Source organism: Tachypleus tridentatus, chromosome 8 (assembly GCF_004210375.1).
Source record: "Tachypleus tridentatus isolate NWPU-2018 chromosome 8, ASM421037v1, whole genome shotgun sequence".
NCBI lineage: Eukaryota > Metazoa > Arthropoda > Merostomata > Xiphosura > Limulidae > Tachypleus > Tachypleus tridentatus.
This window is the reverse complement of record NC_134832.1, coordinates 130,039,709-130,066,515: the sequence shown is the minus strand read 5'-3', so window position 1 is coordinate 130,066,515 and position 26,807 is coordinate 130,039,709. Positions and strand designations below refer to the sequence as shown.

Genomic DNA, 26,807 nt, shown 5'->3' with positions numbered 1-26,807 from the left:
GCTGTTTTTCTGTGTTTATTCGCTAGTTTTATGTATATTTAGTATAACACGTTTGAAACATTTTTCACAAAATTTTGTACAGTTGCCCAGTGTTTAAAGTTTTTATTTCTTGTTTCTCCTTCAGACTTATACTATTACATATTTAGGAGAAGAAAAATGGAAGGTTTGGTGACCTACTACTTTCAAGCAACTGATGGTGAGCAACTGTAGTTGATCATGGGAAACAAGCTGAGTTGCTCGTGTGCTCCGTTGATTCGGAAAGCCTATCGATACGAAGATTCTCCATGGCAGAACACAAAACGAAGGGATGGCCACTTGCTAAGGTACAGCAAACTGTCCAAAACGAAAATACATTAAACATAAACTAATTTATTTAGTTATTAGTTCATTTTCTCTACTCTCAATAACACGTGTTGTATTCTGAGCTCTTAACGTGTGTGTGTGTGTGTGTGTGTGTTATCTTACAGCAAAACCACATCGGTCTCTTTGATGAATCCACCGAGGGAAATCGAACTCGAACCCTTGATTTTATCGTCCGAAGACTTACCGCTGTCCCACTGGGGGACTGAGCACTTAAAAGACAAACATCTTTGAAAAGCTTTTTTATATACCACTAGAAGGTTTAATTGGTGAACATATGTGGAAGAGATATTTTAATAAAAAAACAAATTACGAACAAGGCTTGTAACTCCAGAGTAAAGCTCTCGGCAAAGTTAACAAAATACGATGGATTTTTAATTTTAAAAAGTAAAATACTTTTAAGGTCAAAGCAAATAATATTCTTGGGTGTTTGTTTTGAGAATTCGTATCTTTTCTCTTTCGGATTTGTTACTCTCGACGACAGAAAGGATAAGCTTTACTCCGGTGAAGAATACTGGCGTGTATCAAATGACTGAACAGACAGTGAAAAATTGTCTTAAGTATAGAGTATCTATCTACAATGAGATACATTGCTTGTTCACTATTTTTACAGTTAGTTGGGTAAAATATCTTGTAGCTACTGAGACTAAACATTTCGTATATTAGATATTTCGTATGTTCATCAGAATTTTGTAAAACACTAAATACGGAATAGATTTTTAAAATAGCATAAATATAAGTATGAATAATCGGCACTTCTGTAATGTTTAAAAGAAAATAAATAATTAAAGTGAAATGTAAATATGAAACGCTGCATTTCAATTTTTTATTTGACGTTATAAAAATAAAACAATTCTTTAGTGTTTCAAGAAAAAAATAGATGAGAGTTGATGTTTCCATTTTTTACGTTGTAATTCAGACATTTATAATAATGGTGATAGGAATACCACCACAAAATGGAAAATTTCTATAACATTATTCGAGTTGAAAATGTGCTTAGAAGTATTACCATAGAAAAACAAACCTCTTTATAAGTAGTGTACACAAACGAAGGAACTGCATTAGTGAGAACAATCTTTAAACACTGTATTTAGATATCTTGAAAATTAACAGCAATTAGGTTTTGTATGGTATTAAGTTCATTGATGATAAGATAATTGTAAGCTCAATAGCAACCAGTGACAAGATTTTCAATAAAACAGCCATATACTGATTACCCTTATTAGATTCTTAAATACTTGTTCAATGTGTGGAAGTGTGTGCTTGAGATATTTAATGGGAAATCTATCAAATGGTGAGGATTAGCTGTACAACCAAGTGTTAATAAGAAGATATTAGAGTTTTTCTTTTTATAGATAAATATCAGCCATTTCTTCTGTACGAGGTTAGAGAAGTTAACCATAAATTTATTGTGTAAATATATGTATTTGGGATTAGAATTTTACTCTGAAGGACTTAATGTAGCTTACTAGACCAGAATTTTTTTAAACCGAAAAATAGTTATTAAATGTCATTTTTGTAACTCGCCAATTGTTAAAGTGTAGAACATATTTGGCGGATTCATTCCTCGACCACTGGACTCGTTTGTTTCGAAGCCTGCACGCTGACCATAAGATCATGTCTATTGTATTAGAGTTTAATTTTCATATTATATTTTGTTATAATTGTCTGAAGTGAGCATTGCTTAAATGGTTGAATTTAGAACTTTTACCCCATTTAAGACAATGAGATGTTACGAAATATTACACCAAGCCAGAAGGAAAATATTTACTGTTATCAAAAGTACGATAAATTTCGTATATTCGCCTAGAAATAAGCAGCTATTTATATTTCAATCGTCCCACTAAACCACTTGTTTAATATAAAAAAAATATTATTATTGTTTTACATGGGTCGACATCATTAGGCCCGACATGGCTAGGTGGTTAGGGCGCTCGACTCGTAATTTGAGGGTCGCTGGTTCGAATCCCCATAACTCCAAACATACTCGCCCTTTCAGCTGTGGGGACATTATAATGTGACGGTCAATCCCACTAGTCGTTGGTAAAAGACTAACCCAAGAGTTGGCGGTGGGTGGTGATGATTAACTGCCTTCCATCGAACTTCGCGCAAAACTACACGAGGGCTATCTGCGCCAATCAAAGAGTCGATTCCCCTTAGTATCTTGAAGTGAAGAAGAGAATTACATTGAACTCGCTACACATAAAATGCTTCCTGAGAAAAAAAAACTTCATTCTAAATTTGATAGAAAGCGGTATCACATCGAAATCCAAATTGAATGAATATTTCCAGTCTTTAAGGTTTTAGGTAATTTTTCAAACAAGTGTAGTTGATGTAATATATAATAAAATTATATTATTCACTTTCTATTTAGAACGAGTATTGAGAAAGAACTAAACTTTTAATAATGTTGATGTCGTTTACTAACAACAAAATCACCTTTCTGGGTTAAGAAACCAGCTTGTGGCTATCTGTGTTCCTAATACTGCTGTAAACGCCATATTGTGACTATATGCGTTTCTGTGACTCCGCCGTAGACGTCAACTTCGTTATGTATAAATTTCTGTAACAATGATCTAAGAAGACTTCTGGCTAACTAGATTTCCATGGCAGTGCTGTAGACGTCAGCTTCTAGCTATCCAGGTTTATATAACGTTGAATTTGGCATCATCTCCCGGCTATCTGGTTTTCTATAACACTATTGTAGAATCCAGCTTCTGGCATCTAGATTTCTATGAGATTAATGTAGACGCCAGGTTTTGGCTGTTAGAATCCTGTAAAACTAATATAGGCCCCATATTTTGGCTGCCTGAGTTTCCGTTGCTCTGTTTTAGACATGAAGTTCTGGTTAAGGCGCTTGACTCGAAATCTGATAGGTGCGAGTTTCAATCCCTGTCCAGCCAAAATATTCTCCCCTTCAGCTGTTGGGGCTTTATAATGTTATGGTCAAATCCATTACAGGGTGGTAAAAGAGTAGCTCAAGAGTTGGCGGTGGATGGTGTTAACTAGATGCCATCTCTCTATTCTTTCACTGCTAAATTAGGGACGGCGAGCGCAGATAATCTTTGTGTGGTTTTCCGTAAAATTTCAAAACAAAGAGTTGCCATGACGCTGTGCAGACACAGACTTCTGTCCACCCAAGTTCCTGTGACACTAATGTAGGTTCCACTTTCTGTTCATATAGGTTCCTATAAAACTGACTTTTTTGTTACAGTCTAGGTTTCTGTAAAACTGAATTAACAAGTTATGACCGTCATGTATTCAAAAACTGATAAATATACTACTTGCTGGCTTCCTGAGATTTTATAACCCTGCTTCCAACTGATGGCTTATTTAAATTTCTTTAACCATTTACGTACCAGAGGTCAACAACCTGAATGTTCTTAATGTTCATGTCATTGCTAATTCCTGGGTCTCGAGATTCATACGATGGTATGTAGTTTCTATGTATTAGCTATCTGTTAGTTATCTGTTTTGTTTAGTTTTCATCAGTTCCATATCTGATGTTTAATAATGTGATTTGGGTACCAGCTGGGTTCCATTTATGTTGATTTATTAAACAAATACTGGATATCTGGGTTTCAAGGTAAATACTGGCTATTATTTCACTGGGTTTCCATGATATTAACTATGGACGAAACGTGCTTCTGGTTTGTTTGTTATTATATTAATATAAGCACTAACTTGTATATAATTTTATACAATTATACTTTTATATAATTGTCTTCGTAGGTGTCATGATGAATTGGTAAAAAATAAATAAAAAGTGTTTATCTAGAATTCGCTAACCCTTTATTAATCTTATTGTTGAGAAGGTACGGCGGAGAATTTTCCAAAAAAAAAATATAAATGTAGCTGTATTTATTTTAAAATTGTTGCATAATGAATTGCTTAAAACAATTTAATGTAAGATGATTAGACGCCAAAGGATGAGTTGTTTAATAACGGAAAAGAAGGTAAATTACTGGGTTCTGGTACATTTAATGGATAAAAAACAAAATTAAAAATATCCCATGGTTCGGAAAACCCTACAAAATACTGTAATATAGCATTAGTTATCTCTTTATATAAGTATAGATGTACTGCTAGTTTGATACAATAAATATCAGTAGTTTTCCCTAACCTTTGTTTCCCGTTGCTAAGCCTTGTTGTAATACGACTTATAAAAGCTCAAATCCTTCAAGTAAACAATATTTTGAATACATTCAATTTGTGATTGAATCTTTATGCAAAAACACAATGTAAGCTTACGTGAATATTATCTTTTACAAAGCTCATTTTCTCGGCGTCTGAATGCTTCCAAACAGCTATGAATAGCTACATTTTAACAAACAGAAATTATTCCAGAGTTTATTGATATTTCTAACGACCAACAAAGCATCAGTGTTTTGTATATTAAACATTAGAGTTTATCAACAAAATCAGTTCTGTAAGTTTACTCTAAAATTGGTTCTTTCCTTGTCTTAGGCTTAATGCACATTGACACAGTAACGTTCCATTAGCAGCAACAATAACCATAGTAAAAATTTCAATAATTAGAAGAAAGTAAAGAATGCGGGAATCTTCAAAAGGTTCAATACGTGCTGCGTTCTTCCAGTGTGAGGATAATTTGGAACTTATCAATAAGAAAGGGTACACAGTTGTTATTTTCTAGACGATCGGAGAATTGCCATGACAGCGTCTCACTCATCTTAGAAATTGTAGTTTCTTGTTACATATGTAGTTAGGAATTTCTCATGTAATACTTTCTTTGCTTTACCTCTCGCTAGTGACACAATAATATTGTTTCTATTATCGGCAAATAATGTTGGTTTGAAAGATCTAAGTGCAGGAATGATACGTTTTCAGTGTTCATTTATTTCGTATACTATTGATATAATGGTCCAACGAAGCTGCAGTTTTTTAAAAGTTCGATAAAATATATATATATATATATTCACAAGAATAAAAAACGAGTCTTTGTAACATATAAACAAATGGTCTCTCAGCTAACTCAATTCTTGATGGTGCATTGAGAAACAGAGTTTCGATCCACAAATTACATAAAAACCATTCTCGAAATGAACCCAACAGACAATCAGTAGCTGGTAGAAATATAACGATTTGTAGCTCTCCATCAACTAAAACGCATTTAATTATTATAAAGAAGACACATAATCACCAGATGACGGAAAAATCAGGATAACTGATGCTACTTTAAAGTTGAGAAAATACAGATGTATCTGCTTCAAAGGCAATATATATTACTAGCTAATACATTTGTTCAACTTATACCATTTGCAAAGGGACTTAGAAAAACAATACAACTGATGTAGAAAGATTACAAAGGGAAAGATAAATGGTCTATAAAACGTTACAAAAACTCAATTAACTACCAAGTGCTGGTATTAGAGTAATATGGAAAGAACTGTCTACATCTAGATCGTAGAGACCGTAAAACTGTCAAGAGGTGCTAATGTTTAATTACATGATAACCTACAGCTTCCCAAGCAACACTCTGAGCACCATTGTTTGTTTGTTGTTAAGCCCAAAGCTATACAAAAAGCTATCTGTGTGGTGCCCACGACAAGTATCACAATACCCGGTTTTTAGCATTATAAACCTTCAGAGTTATCGCTGAAGCCACATTTTCCTGTTTGTATTTGAAACGTATATTTTACATTGTCTAATGTCACATCACAATGTTTTTTGTGTATTACATGGCTAGACATATTCGAATCTTGGTCGATCCTGAGGGAATCAATTGATTAGGAGGTTTTCTGACGTTAGTTGGCATTACAATCTTGTTTAGTTTGTTTTTTTCTGATCAAGTACCACGGATTGCCAACCACAGTTTTCTAGCCAAAAAAACATATTCGTTTTCTAATGTAGTAATAACAGACCCAGATACCAAATTTTTTTAGAAAAACTAGTGTCAAAGAATCAATACTAAATAACAACGCTTCTGCTAAACAAACTTTTTTGAGACCCTTGTCTTCGCATATTGTTTTACAGACGAACCATGATATGACTACATCACTGCACTTACAGGACCCAAGCATCCTGTTTATCACATTGCACCATCAGTTTATTTTACAGTAGAAAGGTATGTGTAATGTAAAGAATCCTTATACATTGATCAGTAAGTAATTATATTGAAGGAGGAGGTCCGTTAAATTGGCCAATTAGTCAACATGTGGAAGAAGGAATCTTAATAAAGTGATCAAAATGTTAAAATGTGGACGAAGGAGTCCTAATAAGTTTTCCAGTAAGTAAACTTATATGTGAGGAGAGTGGTACTGATAAAAGTACACTGGACCATCTAAGACACTAATATGGATTGATTTTTTCAAAACACCTACGAAGACTACTATATAAAACTACACTGGCTCAACTAAAATACTAATGTGGATTGATTTTTTCAAAACACCTACGAAGACTACTATATAAAACTACACTGGCTCAACTAAAATACTAATGTCGATTGATTTTTTCAGAACACCTATGAAGATAACTATATAAAACTACACTGGACCAGCTAAGATATTAATAAGGATTAATTTTTCAGAACACCTACGAAAATCTCTATGTTGAACTACACTAGATCAGGTAGTATGTTTCCCTGAACTGACTTTTTATGACATTTAACGGTCCATCCACTTTCCTTTGGTTAGAGTGCTGGAATATAGTTCTAGTGATTTCTTGTTTACGTCCCATTACCGCCACAAAATAGTATTCCACATATCTTTTGGCAGTGTATGTTCTATAAGAGCGATGATCACGTCCCACTGTTCGATATCACAGGAGTCATTATGGTAGTGGCTGGAGTTGAATATCTACCTCCTTTTTAGTCTCTCATTTAGAAGTTAGGGACAGACGGTGTAGAAGGTCTCTATGTTAAACTACACTGGACCAGCTACGATACTACAATTAATTAATATTTTAGCATATTTAACGAAACTAATACGCTGTGTTTTTTTAATATTAATATTTATAAATATGTGTATGTATTAATAGGCTTAAGTATGTTTGAACGTACCCATTTCGATTAAGTTAATCTTAGATAAAGAAAGTCTGAAATATTAGAATAAGTTAATTATTAACTTTTTTATAACATTGTTTGTCACGTTAATCTCCTGTTGCTGTAAACACGTTGTAGTTTGTTTTGTATTTCGCGCAAAGCTACTTGAGGGCTATCTGCAATAGCCATCCCTAATTTAGCAGTATAAGACTAGAGGCAAGGCAGCTAGTCAGCACCACCCACCACAACTCTTGGGCTACTCTTTTATCAAAGAATAGTGGGATTAAGCGAAACATTGTAACGCTCCCATGGCTGAAAGGGCGAGCATATTTGGTGCGACCCTCGGATAACGAGTCGAACACCTTAACACATTTGGCCAAACACGTTGTAACTCAAACAGTTTTTTGTGTGTGTACCGAGAGAAAATGTGTAAAGACGTTCTTCAAACATACTTATTATGTGCTTACCGGTAAAAGTATTAAAACGATTCATCAAACACGCACGTTGCGTCAACCGAACGAAGACATGTAAACAAATTGCTATTCAAACAAGCTTGTTATTTGTAACGGCATAAAACATGTATAAACTTTGTAAGTCAAACACACTTGTTGTTTGTACTGACATGAGGCAGGTAAACATACTGTAAGTTAACTAATCATGTTGGGTGTGCCGACACAAGACATTTAAATATGATGTTAGTCATACGACCTTATTGTGTATATCGACATAAGTTTTTTTTATTTTACGCAAAGCTACACAATGGCTATGTGCGCTACCCGTCCGTAATTTAGCAGTGTAAAATTAGAGGGAAGGCAGCTAATCATCACCACCCATCGCCAACTCTTGGGCAACTCTTTTACCGACAAATAGTAGGATTGTCCGTCATATTACAACGTCCCCCCGGCTGAAAGGGCGAGCATGTTTGGTATGACTGGGATTCGAACCTGCAACCCTCAGATTACGAGTCGAGTGCCTTAACCACCTGGCCATGCCGGGAACATCGATATAAGACATTTAAACATATTGTAAGTCATATACAATGTACCGATACTATGTGTACTATGTGTACCGATATAAAATTCGTAAACCATAATTGCAAGCTATAGCTCAGGGATGAAGCACGTTTGGAAGAACGTCTTGACGAAAGAACCTTTGAATTTAGTTTGTTTTCAACATTACCCAGTGTCTGACAAAAGTACCATGAAAACCATTATCAAATGTGATGTAACTTATCATAGAAGATAACCTAGAGTCTTGTCCCATGTGATTTCTATCTGAAGTTGTATTGAGTCATGCTAGTGGAAATATAATTAATCTGGTCTAATTCGAGGGGCCCATGTTAATTACTCATTTCCAGTAATTAATTAATCGTGAAATACAACATAGTTAGTCTGTATTCGCACAAAATTGTACTCGACATATCATTTGGTAGTGTATGTTCTATAAGAGCAACGATCACGTTCCACTATTCGATTTCACAGGAGTGATCATGGAAGTGGATGAAGTTTAATAACTCCTTCCTTTCTAATTTATCACTTAGAAATTAGGGACCGATTTCCCTGCGGTTGACACAACAGCTATCCAAATGTTGTTTTGCTCTAAAACAAACCTTTTATATAGATGGTTCTTGGTTCATTGTCGCCAAAATTCCATTTGCACTTTGAGTGCATGGGAGCACCTTAAGAGTGACGGAGAAATTCCCAATATTCGATTAAATAAGAATAACTCAAGTGTTTGTGGCGAGTGCTGTTGACTAGTTTGTTTCATTTCTAGTATATTAATTCAAACATGTAGGTATGGCAATGTGCCACAGAAATTTCAAAATAGAATATTCGTTTTTGGCAGGTTCTGAAGACAAGAACGAACTCTTTTCGCTCAGTTTAAAATAAAAGCAAATAAAATTAATTTTTTATTGACTTATGAGTGAACGGACAGGATGAATTCATTAGAAGACCGAAATAACTGTCCAAACATTTCAAACATTGAATTTTCTTCCGACTCAAGAAGTATTTAACATGTAAGAGAAATACTGTTGCCTTTTGTATTTTACTAATCTCAACTTAAGAACACCTAAATCTCTTTGTGTTAGAACCTTTATATTTTACCACACTTTGATTGTGAGAACGTATTTACATATACATATATAATCCCTTTTATATGTTTTGACAGGCTATGGGCTGAAGTGTTCCACGTTAGTGCCAGCAGCGGAACAGTCAAGTGGCAACAAGTTTCAGAAGACCTCGTTCCTGTAAACATAACATGTATTCAGGACACACCAGAATGTATATTCCATATCACAGCTTACAATTCCCAGGTGGTGAAAATTCTGGATGTGAGACTGGTACAACCTGGTAGGTTTTATTGTGAGATGTACACCGCGGTACGTTTTTACTGTGAGATTAGTACAACCCGGTAGGTTTTTATCGTGAGTTTGATACAACCCGGTAGGTTTCTATTGTGAGATTGATACAACCCGGTAGGTTTCTATTGTGAGATTGATACAACCCGGTAGGTTTCTATTGTGAGATTGATACAATTCACTATGTTTTTATTGTGATTCTGCTAGAACTTGATGTTTATTGTGATACTGGTACATCTCGGTAGGTGTTTATTGTGTGACTGGTACAACCCAGTAGATTTTTATTCTGATGCTGGTAGAACCCGATAGGTGTTTAAAACGAGGCTGGTATAACTCAGTACATGTTTATTGTGAGACTGATATAACATAGTACGTTATTATTGTGAGAGTGGTACAACCCGGTAATGTTTTATTGTGTGACTGGTACAATACATACTGTAACAATTTAAGTTACGGTTTAAAACTAAAAGATAAAAGGTATTTTTTATAGTTGGTTACATGGAAATTAAAACTCGGACTTCCTGCTAAGAAGGAGTGTCGCTTTGTCTTCACTTCTTGTCTACCTCATTACTAGTAACATCATTCAGACGGCTATAACGCGTTATAATAGTGAACAAAATCTACATTTTTCAGTCCATTATAAAACAGTTAAAATGTTTAAAAACTTCGTGAAGTTGATTTTATTTATTCCTTTAAAATGTTTCAGATTCATATCAGTATAATGAAGTCTTGAATCCAGTGTTACAGCTAATCTTATTAATACTTGTAAAAGGTTTCAAATTCATATCAGTATAATGAAGTCTTGAGTCCAATATCACAGGTAATTTTATTCATACTCGTAAAGGGCTTCAAACTTATATCAGTATGTTGAAATTACAATTTAATAGGTTAAAATGATTGATTCAATAATTTAGTGCTACAGTTAATATCTTCGGTGTTTAACAAAAGCATTGAACAGCTATCAACTTGGGGAACGTTTGTTTACAGAGTAGTTATTCAGGAAGTTTTGGCAGTAAAACCTTACATGGTTTCGTCCTCTTGCCGATTAGACCTCTCAAACATTATATGAAAAATTCAAGTTACTGTAACTTTAATTAATAATCTCGAAGAACATAGTGCATGACATATTAGTGTAGTTTTACCTAATTAGGATTGAGAGTAAAGTGTATGATTTGTTACTTTAGCTCTAACTAACAATATTAAATAATGTAGTGAATCATTCATTACTGTAGCTTTAACTAATAATCTTGGGTGCCCTATGCGTAGATATTTAAAAAGTTAACCTATGTAACAGCTAGTATGAGTCATATCACTTCTCGTTTGACGTCTCGAAATAGCAGGAGTTGTAAAAGTTAAAGTGCATTTAACAGGATAGAATACTTCAAATAGTATCTGCTCATTATGATTTTAGTGTCAGGGCCGCTGTGAGCTATACAAGTGTAGTGAGTTTTGGTATAACAATCCTAAAGTAAGAGGTAATGATTCTGGAAAATTTATTTAATTTAACTATGAAACATGAGGTTTGGGTATGCTGTAGTGTGGGGATGGTAGTACTTGTCCCGTCATTTCTGATGGACTGTACAGTCGTTTCTAACAAATGGCAACGAATGTAATGATACAAAATCAGCAAGATATTAAGACTGCTTTGTAAAAGATACTAAAACTGCTTTGTAAAAGATACTAAAACTGCTTTGTAAAAGATACTAGGACTGCTTTTTATATAGACACATCAAATATAGTGATGTAAACGAATAAAGTAAAAAATTGACTTAAAATTATTTAACACATTCCTGTCATGTTGCATGTATTACATTTACTAAAGAACCGTGAGCGCTATTTTTACTGTGATTTGAAATTCAAAATTCAGATGAAAACGTTATTCAATGTATATAATTATACGTTAAAGAAGGAGGAAAGTTTTGACAAGTTCTTTATGTTTATGAATGGAAAATCAAAATAAGTTATTAGTACCGTTATATAAGTTCAATATGAAAATCTGCTTGTATGTAACATTTAAAATACGCATAAATAGCCACAAAAACTGTAAAGCACAAGATGTGAAACTGCAAATTTGTATGTATCTTCGCATGGACACAGTAAACCTTCATGCTAAATTTGGTAAATATCCATTAAGAGGAGGTAAAGTAGTTGTAACAAAAGAAAAAAACACAAAACTGAAAATTTATATGTACGCATGCATGGACCTAATGAACCTCAATACGAAGTTTGGTAAAGATTCATGCAAAATCTGCGAAGTAGTTACATGGACGTGCGACAGACATCAGATAGTAAATATTACAATTGTATAGACTGCAAAAATATATGATTTTGAGATTGTTTGTAACAACACCATATATAATCATAACACATGCCTCGTTTCCTGTTTAAAGACATCTAAATATTATTTTCTGTCACAGTAAGTCCTCGTCAGCACCTATAACTCATGTTAAAAATGCCAAACAGAAACATCGAAATGCAAATGAGATTAATATTTTATTTATTTGGAGATATGTATCTTTAATACTATAGTATGTGCTACACTTTATAATAATAAAGTAGTATTTTATTAAAATTGTAGTATGAATGGCGAATTTCACAATAAGATAATTTTAATGACCTTTAATTCAAGAAAATAAGGCTTCGTATTCATAAAATTAATATATACCTCCCAGAACTTTATTATTTGAGCTATAGAATAATAAAACAAAACATGTTTTGGTAATTTTGATGAAATACGTAGATTGAACATTTAAACAAAGCTCGAGACGTAAATAAAAACTATGGCTTTGGCGAAATAATAGAAATTTAATAATTCATTAAAAAAAGGACGGTTTGTTAACTTGGGAATAAAGAGATTTCTGAACAAGGAATAATCTGCTTCAAATTAAGTATCCTTCAAAGTAAACATTTGTTTTTCTTAATTGCCGAACTAGGTTTTCAATTGTGAAGGATTAAGTGAATGGAAACTTATGGATTACCTGTTTGTGAAACCTACATGAATAACTTATTATTTTAGTTTTAAAATATTCAAGCTTATTTATCATCAAGTATAATTAGGAAAAAAATATTACGTAAAATTATTAATATGTAGATATATATTTTTTGGAATTACAAAAACAAAATTATAGAGACAAAAGAAGACTTAACCTATTTATAACCTAGTTCTTTATAAGTAGACGGAACATTAAATTTATTTAGAATATTTTCACACTTATCTGCATTTTGTATATACTACTTTATGCTGATCTTAACAAAATTTCTTTCACCGAACATACTAGCTTGTTTCAACCGTGAGGGCTTTATTATGTAACGGCCAATTTCACTACTTGTTGTTAAGAGAATAGCCCGAGAGCTGGAGATAGATAGTGTTGGCTAGGTGTCTTCCCTCCAGCTTATCACTGCTAATATAGAGACGGCTGGCGCATATAGTCCTCGAGCAGCTTTATACGGATTTACAAATAAGCTAAACTATTCATCTTCTATACGGAATGTTAGTTAGAAAAAAAAAAAAACCTCAGTAAAGTCATCTCAGAAATAAATGCAGTTAAAACCATTTATCATTAGATTGTACATAGCGACACCTGTAGATCAGCCATGAAGCATAACGTAGGTCATTTACTTTATTTTGGTATGCGAAGTAAAATGGTAAATGTTTCACGTGAATACCTTTCTTTTCTTTCACTGTTAGATTGGAATACTGGTGTTAACACAAGATTTGCATGGTGAAAGCAGTTTTCGGAATTTCTTTAATTATGTCACTAAATTAAACCAAGAGTAGTTATTAAAGCTAGAAGTGAAGAAGTGAAAAATAAAGCTCAGTTCTTCTTCATCACATTAATAAGTATTTTACAGTTTTACGAATTGGTTTAACATAATAATTTTTATAATAATGAAAGAAGTGCTTCGGCATGGAACAATTTTTATATAAGAATAATATTTACTATTTATTATGATAGAATCTACCATTTTATTCCATATAAAAAAGCGCATTTTAGCACTACACACGTATCAGATTTCGAAAGATAAAAACACTTTATTTTAAAACACGTACTTGAACTATTTTGTAATAATTAGATTTCGTTACACATCACGAATTTCTGTCATTTATAGTATATTTATTTACTCGTCTATCTGTCCCCTCAGGAACTGGACTGCTAATAGCCTATTGTTTTGCTTTGCCCTAAAATATACATACAATCTAAGTGTTGTGTTTCCACTTATTCTGTTTTGTATAGCTTGAATTCACAGCTCTCTCTCGCCATTTTATCAAATATTAAAGATTGTCTTATATACATAATATTATGAATTTATTTATTTTGTATTTGTAATTCATTGATGTCGAGGCTATCGAATGCTGTGTTTGCAATCCATTAATATCGCGGTTATGGAGATTTCTGGAAGGCCTAAGTGATAGATGTATAAATAGCTGCGACTGGAAAAGCTGACACAATAAAATTAAAGTCTTGTGAAAGAGAAGTTAGATCAGAGGACGGAGAAAATTTTAAAATGTAAAGTTAACTATTATAGTGAAAATAACAGTTTGAAAGACATAAGGAGAATAATTTGTTTTGTCAAAGGGTGTTCTACACTTACTGATCTAAGGTGTGGACGTTGACAAAAGGCAGATTATTATTGGAAGTTTAGGATACAACTGTAGTAGCTCTCGTGAAAGCGTATGTTAATTATACCGATAGTATTGCGATAAAAATAAAGAAAATAGTTTGGCTTGTCAAGTGAATTTTAATGTAATTGAATTAGACTAATTGGGTTTTGACAAGAAGAAGAGAACTGTATAGTGGTTAAGATACAACTATGATCTATATAGTGTAAATAATTTTTGTACATATGTTTAATTTGTTTCGAATATTATTTTAAAACAAATAGAGTTTCTTGCTGTTCGTTTATTGTCGAATTTATCGCTAACAAGTCACAGACACCAACTGTAGAACAATCCTTGGCCCAAAACACCCACATATTTACATTACTGTATATAATATTAAAAAAGTAGTTTCTGATACATTTATACCTATAACCTTTCAAGCTGTAGAGTTTGGAGATTCTGTTTTTTGAAACGTAGATAAGTTACTACTGTGATGTAATTGTCAACATCAAGATGTTTTCCTCCCAAATATTCAAGACCCATTATTGTTATGATGTAAATGCCAGTGTCTAAATTTGTTCCCCCAAGTGTCCAAGATCCACTACTTCTGTAAGTAATTTTTTTAGTCTCTAGATGCTTTCCTTTCAAATGTTCACGACCAACTAATGTTGTGACGTAACTGTTAGCTTTTTTATGCTTTTCTTCCAACTATACAAGATCCACTATTAATCTGGTGTAACTGTTAGTTTCAACTACAGAGTGTTTAGGCTCTTTCCTTCTTACTATACCAAACATACTACTGTAATAATAATGTCTTTGTTTAATATCTGCTTTCGTTTAATTATATTCTTCTGTGTAGGTGTAATTATATTTTTCAATTACAATAGGGACAAGATATCGTTCTAAAACATGCTATTGTGTGAAGAATCATTTGGGAAATATATTCTAAAACTTATGTGTCTATGTATACACACATAATGTTTAGCAACTATTTTCAGGTTCCTTTTTAAACGAACTAACTACATACATTTTTGAAAAACTGCAGCAGACTAAACTTTCTTATTTGTTCATTACTGTATGTTAAAAATGGCTTCATGGTTTTTTTTTATCCTGATTTTCTTGCACGTGTGTTCAAAAAGTATTCTAATTAGCTAAACTTAGAACACCGACAAACAGAAAGTATAGTCTGCATGCACGTTCAACCATTTGTGCGTGTCGAAAAGCACGATTCCTGAAAACAAATTAGTTCCAGCTCAAAACGTAAGATCAGGTACTTTTTAGGTCCATACCGCTTAAGATGGCTATGATCACTCAATACAAACAAATATTTGTTAAAAAGAGTTAAAATGCAGTATGTTAGAATATATTTGTTTCATGAGGCGCGATTTAGTGGAAATCATTCAAAAGAGTAAGATGAACTTGTCATATTATTTTCGAGTTTACACTCCGCTAATTTAGCCATAAAGCAACCTTTGTAAACTTGTCTTCCAGACTGTACGATAACAAACATTTCTATGGAAATAATAAACGTTAGTTTAAACCCGTTTTTAGCTATCATTTTGAAAGCACTTTGTTGAACATTGTGGATGTAGAAAGTACGATTGTCAAGTAGAGACAATAGATTGAATTAGGTAACAGATAAAAGTTAGTAAGAGGCTGGCTTTCTCTTTGAATGAACTGTGAAGCTAATGAAGGTTAGAGGCAAAGGTTATTTAAAAAAACAAAGCTCGGACATTATAATTAACCCATTAACGATGGTACGTGTAGAATAACAGCAGTGACAGTGATGATTTCATTGATATACATTGTTGAGAAATATAGTATTTTACTGGAAAATTGAGTTTGAATTTAATATTATAACTGCCATTGCTCAACTTTGGTTGACGATAATGATAACAAGAATAATAAATGCTGCTTGAAAATTATAATTATCTCCGTCTGACTATGGCTGTTATATCAGGAATAGAAACTTAAATATTATAAGATTTTAGTACGCAAGTGATTTTTCTCTACAGAAGCAACTTCCTCATTAAATATCACAACTAACCAACCATTTGGCTAATTTAATTTGGTGTGCCAAATGCTGATTTGTTCATTTAACACTCAACACTTTCACAGTGTGGTCTTGTGGTTAGTGCTTTGGACACGTAGTCGAAAGTTTGAGGGTTACAGCCTTGCCTGCGCTGTATCTTTGCATTCTTTTCCAAGGCGATTTGCTCCAGTTGCTTTAGTCTACTCAACTTATAATAGGTACCAAGGAGGGGCCATGGGTTAATCTGCGTTAGACTGGCGTCCCATCTAGGGCGGATGTGTCACCCTACTCAGTCGTTTGTACCACAGAAAACTAGAGTTAAGCATTAGCGTTATATGCCTTTCAAAGGTGTCACTTAGATTAATTTATTTTTGCTTGATGCTACCTCGTTACGGATTGGATGGTGCCTAGCAGAAATTCTCTCACATTAAATTATACCAGTCTTTTTTTCCACCTGCTTAAGGGTCTCTGATCATGAAGTAAAAACCTAAATGACTTGATGTTTATAAGTCCCTCTATAAAGCCAAATCCTATTAACGCTTGAAGTTCCAAGAGTGTTTTAACTGTTATTAGTAATATGGTTTTAGCCGCGGCATATCGGCTCATAGAATGTATCTGACTTTTTTGTTGTTGTTTTTTCAAGTACAAACTTTTAGCATATAACTCCATCAAGTCTTTACCCATTTGAGATATGACGACATTTTTTTACTAAGGAGGTCAAACCCTTTCTATCGATGCGTTTGACCATGAGACCGAGGTCTCATAAATTAATTTACTTTAATCTTGCCTAAATGAATTTCAGTTTGACTACAAGTCCCAAGTGGAGATCTTGTTGAGTAATAAAAATCGAATCAGATGTACACGCTTCCCATGCTGAATATTTCTGGCACATAAAAATATAACTGATAAAAAGGATAAAAAAGGCCTCAAAAATTAATTTACTCAATTCCTGCCTGAAAGAAATTTAACTGCTGCGGCTACTGAAGATTTCCTCTTTTTGTTGATGCCATTAAACTGTGGTATGTTTGAGGGACCTGATTTCGAGTAGATATTAATAGAAGTGCGACTTGAAAAACAGTTAATATTTTAACACCTGCATCAGGTGACATTATGGTGATTTTCCTATATCAACTGCAACATGTATAACGAGCTTAGAAAAGCATTAGAGTGTCTGTTTCCTCTTGTAAGCATTTGGGGTCATCACAGAGGGCTCAAAAATATAATCCTTATATCATGGGAGGTGGGGTGTCAACAAGATAATCCTTGTATCACTGAAGGTTCAACAACAAATTATTTTTATCACAATAAAATATTCATATTATAGGAAGTTCCAGAATACAATTCTCCTATTACAGGAAGTTGGAAATGCAATCATTCTATTGCAAAGGGCTCAAATGAAACACATGTATCACAGTGGCCTCAATAATATGACCCTTGTATCACAGGAGGTTTAAGAATGCAAACTGCGTATTAGAAGGGGGTCAACAATATATCCTTGTATCAGAGGGATGTTAGACAATACAACTCTGGTATTACAAGATGACATGGTATGGTCTGTTAGTTAGGTCGCTAGATTGAAAACCTTTGAATCGAGGGTTCGAATCCAACCATAGAACATGTTCGCTCTTTTAGCCGTTGGACAGTCATAATATGTTGGTTAATATCGCTATTCGATTAGTGTTGTTCCATAGGGTATCATTCTAGCTGAGTATGCAGATGTTTAACTATTTATTTTAACTTGAATATGTTTTCACGCATTTCACGTGATTTACGCCTGTGTTAAATAATCATATTCTTTTCGCCCTATGTGAAAACACGATTACCTTCACGTTAGTTAACATTTACACACGAAAACAGATAGGCACGAGTGGAACATATGTGTTTGATAATCCACAAAACTTGAAGGAAATAAAATAAAAATACCGGCAGTACGTCACATAAATAAAAATATATTGTATATAACTACTAACGAGTGCCGGCAGTAAGTCATGTAAATAAAAATATATTGTATATAACTACTAACGAGTGCCTTTTCTCAGGTTTCGTGTGAGCAACAAATAGATGCACTATAATTCACTGTAGTTAAGCTAAGATTCATGTAGAAGTACGTATGTTGAAACCATTTGTAACGAAGATAATATTTTAAATATAACGCTCCAATTTCTTATTGGCCATTAGTACTCTCATGTCGTTTTGGAGAGCAAAATTCGTTATATCCACGCTGAACCACCAGTGAAACTTCAGAATAAGATGGTCAAAGTTACACCTTAAATGTCATAAATGTCAAATTCAACAATACAGCATTGTTCATCCATCTGGATGACAAACGATACAAGATCTTAACCCGAATCACACACATTACGAGGGTCGCGGGTTCGAAACCCAGTCGCACCAAATACGCTTGCCTTTTCAGCCGTGGGGGCGTTATAATGTGAGGGTCAATTCCACTGTTCGTTATATAAGTAGTATTTGGATATCAAAAATGTATTCGTTTTGGATATAGTGTGTAACAACCTTTTCCAATACAAGTTATTTACCTACTTAGATTCTAAAAATATTTTGATAAGTGATTTAGAATTTCCACAACGGAGATACTCCTTGTCTTTATTGATGTTGGAAATGAATGAATATGGATAAATTCTCGTAAACAGGACCAACGAAAATGAGATTTACAATAAGTCGTATACTAGTCGTGATAAACAAACTGCGAAGTTTTGTAGCAAGTGAGAATACGAACCTAAAGTTCTGTGTCAGAATCCGTCCTCGAATTGAAGGCAATAGTGTGCAATATATTCAAGAAGAATCTCTGTCTGAGAAAGCCACACTAGTCACGTGCACACAAGTTGCTTCCACGATATATCAATTTAACCATCGCATGCCTCAAACAATTGGTGAATAAAACGGGTATTCAAGCTATTCCATACAAAGGCATACTGGTCAAAATGTCGAACAATTCTGTTCAATCGGTCTGTTAAAACGAGCTCTAGATGGATTATAATGAAGTGGAAGAAGGAGGGTGTACTTTAAACACGATAATCTTACGACGAAACCCTTTGCGACGAAATTTACACTGTAGTTCTATTGTTAAGATGCAAGATTGTCAGACAAAACATGACGGTCGTGACGAAGTATACAATGACGATATGTTGAGGCTTCAAGATCGTTCTAATATAACGTATTAATCCTCTATATTTGTACTTTAACAAATAAAAATACTTTTATTTCGTAACACATTTTATGTACTACAGTGTTATGTTTGTTTGCTGTTAAGCACATATCTAAATAATAAGCTATCTGTGATTTGCCTACCTAGGGTATAGAACCCAGAATTTATTAGTTATAATCAGTAATGGATAACTAGAGTACTTCAGGCATGACAACCTTACGACAGAGCTTATTGCTTTCCATAATCCATCCAGCATACAAGGCCAACGGTTTCCCAGCGACCGTTTCAACAGTTCGATTACACAGAAATCCGGTTCTCAGCATTACAAGCTCTCAGACGTATCATTCCTTTATCTGGGATCGGCTTGTATCGAAACTGAACAGATCATACAGCAACCAAACAATTTTGCTGAATTGTTAGGAGTAAAACAAACTATGATAAAAGACGATATTTGAGTATAAGTAAGTGAAATTAGAAAGCACCAGAAGATTAAAAAGTGGCAGAATCTACTATTTTTATTGATTATTATGAAAATGGTAAGCGTATTAATTATACTGATTATAAGTATAAATTAAACATTACAGAATCATCACAAATAATTAAAAATAAATGTTTTAAATAGGTATTCTGGTCAAGATATTATGGAAGCTACTTTTTCTAAATCTATTTTGTAATGCTGTGACCCACCCGCCCCAAAGGTCTGGTTCTTTATAATGATTCAAGCTGTGTTGTACTTACGCATGCATTTCTCTATGGAGATACGAACGAACCAGCTTGTTTCTTATTAACTCATTGTTTGCCCTAATAATGATGGAGTTGAATATCGCCGAAATCCCCGTAACACCAAACATGCTCGCTCTTTCAGCCGTGGGAGCGTGGTTACGCTTAATCCCATTATGCGTTGGTGAAAGGGTAGCCCAAGAGTTGGCGGTGGGTGGCGGTGACGAGCTGCCTTCCCTTTAGTCTCACACTGCTAAATTAGGGACGGCTAGCGCAGATAGTCCTCGTGCAGCTTTGCCCGAAATTCAAAACAAACCAAACCAATCGCCGAAATATTTTGATTTGGCCACTTATCGTTAAATTATTTTGTCATTTTGACGTTGTAGTGCCTTTTAATTTAGGTAATATGGAACGTTAGGATTAGTATTTCATAATCATATATTAATCAATCCATAAAAATAGGCTACATATTTGGTAGTAATGTATTACCGAATACCATTACTACTGTTAATAATAATAATCATTAATGTAATAATGTGTAACTTAATTGCAGTTACTCATCGTTCGTGACTCCGTGGGGTTTCCAGCACTACATACACACATATATATAGAAAGTAGTGGAGGATTCAGGGAGGGGGCTATTCACCTCTCTCCTAAATCCATCACTGAGATACATATGTTATTTTGTTATTAAAATTTGTCTGACGCACATGTTTGGAATGCTTAAGTGTGGTGATTCAGTAGTTCTGTGTCTTCTAAGTATATGTACATGACATGTTTTTCATGTGTGTTTATGTTTAATCCTTATAGTACAAAAAATATTTCCTATGGTGAACATTATTCTCAGATTATCTTTTCGATTTCACTTAAGACGTAGAAGTTTTATGTTTTCGCATTAAATTTTAATATATATTTATAAATATTTAATCAAACTACGCAGGAACTAAAGTAGAATGGGATACCTGTTTCATTATTCTATTGCACAGCTATATGTGTTTCTTATTTTGATATTCTAATTCCTATTGGTCCGGCTTGACCAGGTGGTTAAGGCGCTCGACTCGTAATCCGCGGGTCGCAAATTCGAATCCCCGTCACACCAAACATACTTGCTCTTTCAGCTGTGGGGACGTTATAATGTGACGGTCAATCCCACTATTCGTTGGTAAAAGAGTAGCCCAAGAGTTGGCGGTGGGTGGTGATGACTAGCTGCCTTTCCTGCTAAATTTGGGACGGCTAGCGCAGATAGCCCTCGTGTAGCTTTGCGAGAAATTAAAAAACAAACAAATTCCTATCATATCTTTTTATTTAAACAGATGAGACTTGATTGTGCAAGGAATCTTCTTTATTTTCAAACTTATACTGTAATATGATGTATAATGAACGGTCTGTACATCTAGAAATATAGTGTTTAATTACACCTGCTCTCTAAAATTATACTTGTACTAAATAAAGCTAATAATAATATTTAACTACTCTTTAGAAATGTTAATTTTCATGCAAGTTGAGGTACGACTAAAACTAGGCTCTATTTATTTCACAAGCGATACTTTCGAATGTTTAATATTTATTTGTAAAATGGTTGCTACAGAGTAGGTGCTTAATTTTTTCTTAATTATAAGTAGTCATGATTTCTCTATCTAAACACTGTATTTGAGTTACTATACATCACTCAATATTCAGTATGTTAGGCTAACACTTCCTGGAACGTTATAATTTATGTTTATTTTATAAAGTGCTCTAAGTTATTTTTTCATTCGTCTAAAACACCACGGCGTTAATATTGAAGCTATATCTAAACAACGTAAAACGTGCTAGTAATTATAGTCATCACCAAAACAGTTCTGTTGTTAAATTGTATGACCTACTTAATTCGTATGCGGAATTTGTTGGTTTTGATATTAAATATAAAGGTATTCAATGGAATATCTGTGATCTTACAACTGCGGGTATCGAAACTCGATTTTTAGCGTTATTAGCCATTACGCTTACCATTGAACCGCCACAAGGGTAATATATAAAACTACTTTAATACATTCATAGTTGAGTTTCAATTAATTATCCTTAACCTTATTATTCGAAACTCTATCAATATTTCTAAATATTAATAATCCATTTTATTCAAATGTTTACCTTATTTTTACAATATAAAATATCAACAATCTTGTTTTGAAGATTCCTTGTTTATCCCATCTTTGTATCTTATTGTTTTCTTCCATTTTTTACAACCATCTTTATTTTATCAATGAGAACTTACAGATTCTATAGTTAGATAGTAAAATGCTTTCATTGGTTCCATTATAGTTTATCTTAGTGTTTATTAACTAAGTCATAGCACATGCAGTCAGATTCTGGTCTGTTTTTTCACATTTTATCTCTGTTCTATAATTAATATAGTTTTGAAGTCAAATAAATTAACTTATTATTTTATCTGTCCTGTAATCATTCGTCTCTTTTAATCTAATTTAACATTAAGTGAATGCTTCAAGTCATCAGCAAAATATATTTTTTTTTAACAAAATTGTAAGGGCTCTACACCGCGTTATAACACTTATTGCAACAAAACTAAGTTTTAACATGGTAAATGGTTTTAGTGATTCTTTTAAAGTCGATTAATATCCGTTTACGATTCTTCAACAAGTTTTAATGTAACTTCCTCCTAGTTTTTAATCATTATTAGAAAGTTTCTTATGAGAAATTTTAACGTATAGTGTCAGCTATAGGTATTATATTCATATTTGGTTAACAGATGTTGTAAGTGGGTATACGTTTGGGTGATAGCTTTCACATGCAGTGCTTAGTTACCAAAAATTTTCTTAGAGCTAACCTTGTTTTTCAGAAATATTTAACTACAATATATTAGAACTTGGGGAAAAGAGTTAATTATTGCGTAATTAATCATTATAATAAAGCTATGAAGCAAGCTGTGACTAGGTAAGAGGTTATTAAGTGGTCTATAAGGATTTTAACAAGTCCTTATAAATTCTGTAAAACTAGTTACGATTCGGGTGTCGTTGCTGCTTAGGCCTAGTTTAAACTTTGATTGTCATGACACAGATTATCTGTTTCAAAACCCGAAAAAGGGAAAGTTTAGCTAATTGTTTTATTGAAGTGGTCTCGTACAAGGAAATTAAAAATATTCCATATAATATACTAAACCATGAAGTTGCTCTTTCTTTTCTCAGTAACCCGTCAGTTCCTAAACCAAAATAAACTCTTGCAAAACCTGTACCATCACGCTATTTAAAAGCAAGCGAAACTTAACTTCATAGACTACACATATACTTAATTATGCTATAATTTTTTGCCATTAAATATATCTACCATTTCCAATTTATTATCTACGTAAAGAATTTTTTAACTTTTTGTGACACAGCTACTCACTCATCTTCATCATGTTAGTTTATTTTGTTTGCATCAAGTTAGTAGAAAAATGGAGGATAACGTTTTATTTCAACTGTCAACATGATTCTTAATTTCAACGGACGAAAAACAATAAAGAAAAATTGCTACGTAAATATTTCTGAAGAATATTCATCTTTTGCGTGATAATTGATCAATACATGAAACCATTCGCTGTCACTCAGTCACGTGCCAAAATTCTCACGTTGTTTATTATGTGAAAAAAACATACACGAGGAATAATGAGTCTTGGAACCGCGAAATTCTAGTTTTATGTATATGTGTCAAGTATTTCAGTGTAATGATTCCTTCTTTTCATATAGCAAAGCCGCATCGGGCTATCTGCTGAGCCCACCAAGGGGAATCGAACCCCCCTGATTTCAGCGTTGTAAATCCGTAGACTTACCGCTGTACTAGCGGGGTGATAGTTTTTATGGTTTCTATTATTTCACCTCGAATAAGTCCATACTCATCTGACCACTTTAAAAACGAAAAGCAGTAAAGTGTTATCACGTGCCGAAAGAGCTAATAAAATCAACTGAGGAAGTTAGAAGATAATGTAACACGCTTTCAAAATATTGTATATTATATCCCATGGCTATGTTTTGTGTTATGAGTGGAACTTGTAGGTTATTAATGTTCCTTAGTTTGTATAATTAAGTAATAATAGTGATGCTTGGTCTTTTAATATCTTTTGAAATTCATTAACTGGTTCATTTTACCAGGAACCAGACTAGGTCAGGCTTCCGAATGCTTTGTTTACTGGAAAGATTCTTCGACCGGCGACACCTGGGGGCTAAACTTCACATCACCGGTTGACGCCAAACAGTTCAGGGAATGTTGCGTGAGTCACAACTTTAGTAGTATTTCCATTACAGTGACCTTTAACAGGCTATGCCAGATTATAACGTATTACTCCGTTCTGATAACATGTAAATCCTCATAATTCTTCACTATAGCTGTCAATACAACACGAGAAGATATGACGCTGTGCTAAACATTATGAATGTTATCTTAAAAAGAGCTAGTCGGTCACACAAAATGAGCATGAGTAACTACACAGGACGTTAGAGGGAGTCTCTCTCTTACAAAATTTATATCTATAAAAATGTGTAACAAAAATCTGTCCATGCCATTTTACGGACCAGTAATAAGTCTTGTACATATTGCGAATCTTGGTGTTTCTCCGTCTGTTTCCTGTTTGAAACGCTGCGCCGGTAGGCAAAGCACAACATTCTCTGTAGAAACGACGTGAGTACAGGCACAACTAATGTTGGTGCCAAATTGAATTTTAAACAGGGTATTCTACACTAAACTGTCAGGAATTAACTACATAATTATTCACAATTCTAAAATGTGACGTTACCTAAAGAATAAAAATGTAGGTTTACTATATGTTATTGTTGAACGAATCTTAATATGACTGAAACGTTCAACAATTACTTTTCGCGGTGGGTCGTATCAGTAGCTCAGAACTTATTAGTTCTGTGCAACAAAATTAACCTTATTGAAATCCATAAAATAATTTTAAATGGTGGACTAACTTAAACTTTTTCCATCACTGTTGGTTGGTACTTTTGATTGTATACATATATTTGTATTTGTGGATGAATGTGTGTATATTTATGTGTGTGTATGTGTGTATATATATACACACCTTTCAGGCAATCAGACAAAAAATAAACACCTTCGCACATAAAAGATAAAAATGAAACGAAGGTACAGACTACAATTTAGGATCGTAAATTATCTTTGTAAAATATGTTTCCCCAGAAACCGAATTCACAAAGTAGTAGAGATACACTGTCTATCACGTTTCACTTGTGTTAGCAAGCTTTGGGTTGGAAATGCAGTTAAGATAAAATACAGAGAGCAATTTTTTTTCATATTTCTTTTATAAGCCTTTTAACTCTATAATATGAACACAAAGTTTCTTAGTCAGAAGTTTAAAATAGCTATTTTACAGTTTGAAGGATTGTGATAGAATTATAATTCTCGTTTTTTTTTCTTCATTATTAAAAATCTTTTTTACACTTTTATTATAAATCGTTTAACTATATTCCAAGACATCAAGTTATATATTATATTAAGTTAAAATGCTCAGCACTTATATCATTCAATAATATTTCTATTTCTTTCATAAGTTGGGGGCGCGTGTCCCCAGTACTTCCCGGTTCCGCCACCTGTGTGCTGTGTGTCGCTACCACTGTGTGGACCCCTAATTCTTGACACTCTAAGGAAAATTATGCTTTATAAACGTATAATGTAGTTTTATTTCTCTGTTCTATATGTATCACGTTTTTTTTCCCAGATATATACAATGTGTTTTGTATTATCATAATTTTAAGACAGAGAAATTGTGTTCTTTTAAATGTTAAAATGAATATAAGTGTTGTGTAATCTTTATGTATATATGTATACTTAGCTCTATCGTTTCCAAATATTGTATAGAGTTAACTAAAGAAATATTACAAACAAAGATGGAGGGAGAAAAGTATACCAAATGATAGCACTCAAGCATACAGCCATTTTCCGTTCGCTAAAATATAAATCGATTTATATGCCCAGTATATATCGAAGAATCTATAACTAAAGTTCATATGATCTTCAGCCGGAAATAGAAACTATGTAATGCATTAACGTCACTGGCTTAAAAAAATGCGTAGGTAAAATTGTTGTACCACTTAACTCTACGCCAGTGTTTGTTATCTAACAAAATAAACTTGAGACGATTGCTCAATCATATGGAAATTTATTTGAATTTACATAAATGTTTGTGATGAATTGAGACATGGTATGTTTTACCAAATGTTCCGCTGTATGACTAAACTTGATTAATGCCTGGTTTATTAGCTCCAGATAAATCATTTTTTTTTTTTTGAAGTCAAGGATCTAATCTTTTAAAGATTTATTCTGTGTCAAATTATTTTTTTTTACAGTCGCCCTCTTTCAAATTCGCTCGTAAAACTTCTTCTTCCTATTCGTTGAAGCTAGAACCTCCGAAGGTAAGAACTGTTTTATACAATAAAGAAACATTGTATTATACATAGAATATATAAATCTCTGGAAATGAACCGGTATACGCACTGGTATACACAGTTAAGCGATAAGAAAATTCCGTATTTATTACACAAAATATTAATCTACAGGGGAACGAGAAAAAAAGGTGGA

The 26,807-nt window shown here is 33.4% G+C and overlaps 1 protein-coding gene across 1 annotated transcript in view; it reads left to right on the top strand.

The window, feature by feature from the left end:
* The window catches only part of LOC143223485 (protein still life, isoform SIF type 1-like), a 422,725-nt gene that overhangs the window by 191,691 nt on the left and 204,227 nt on the right, over positions 1–26,807 (top strand). Inside the window, exons 5-8 of the mRNA XM_076451534.1 lie at positions 125–323; positions 9,530–9,711; positions 24,362–24,480; positions 26,576–26,641. Of these exons, the coding sequence (XP_076307649.1) occupies positions 217–323; positions 9,530–9,711; positions 24,362–24,480; positions 26,576–26,641 (474 nt within the window). The 5' untranslated portion in view covers positions 125–216. The remainder of the gene's footprint in view (positions 1–124; positions 324–9,529; positions 9,712–24,361; positions 24,481–26,575; positions 26,642–26,807) is intronic.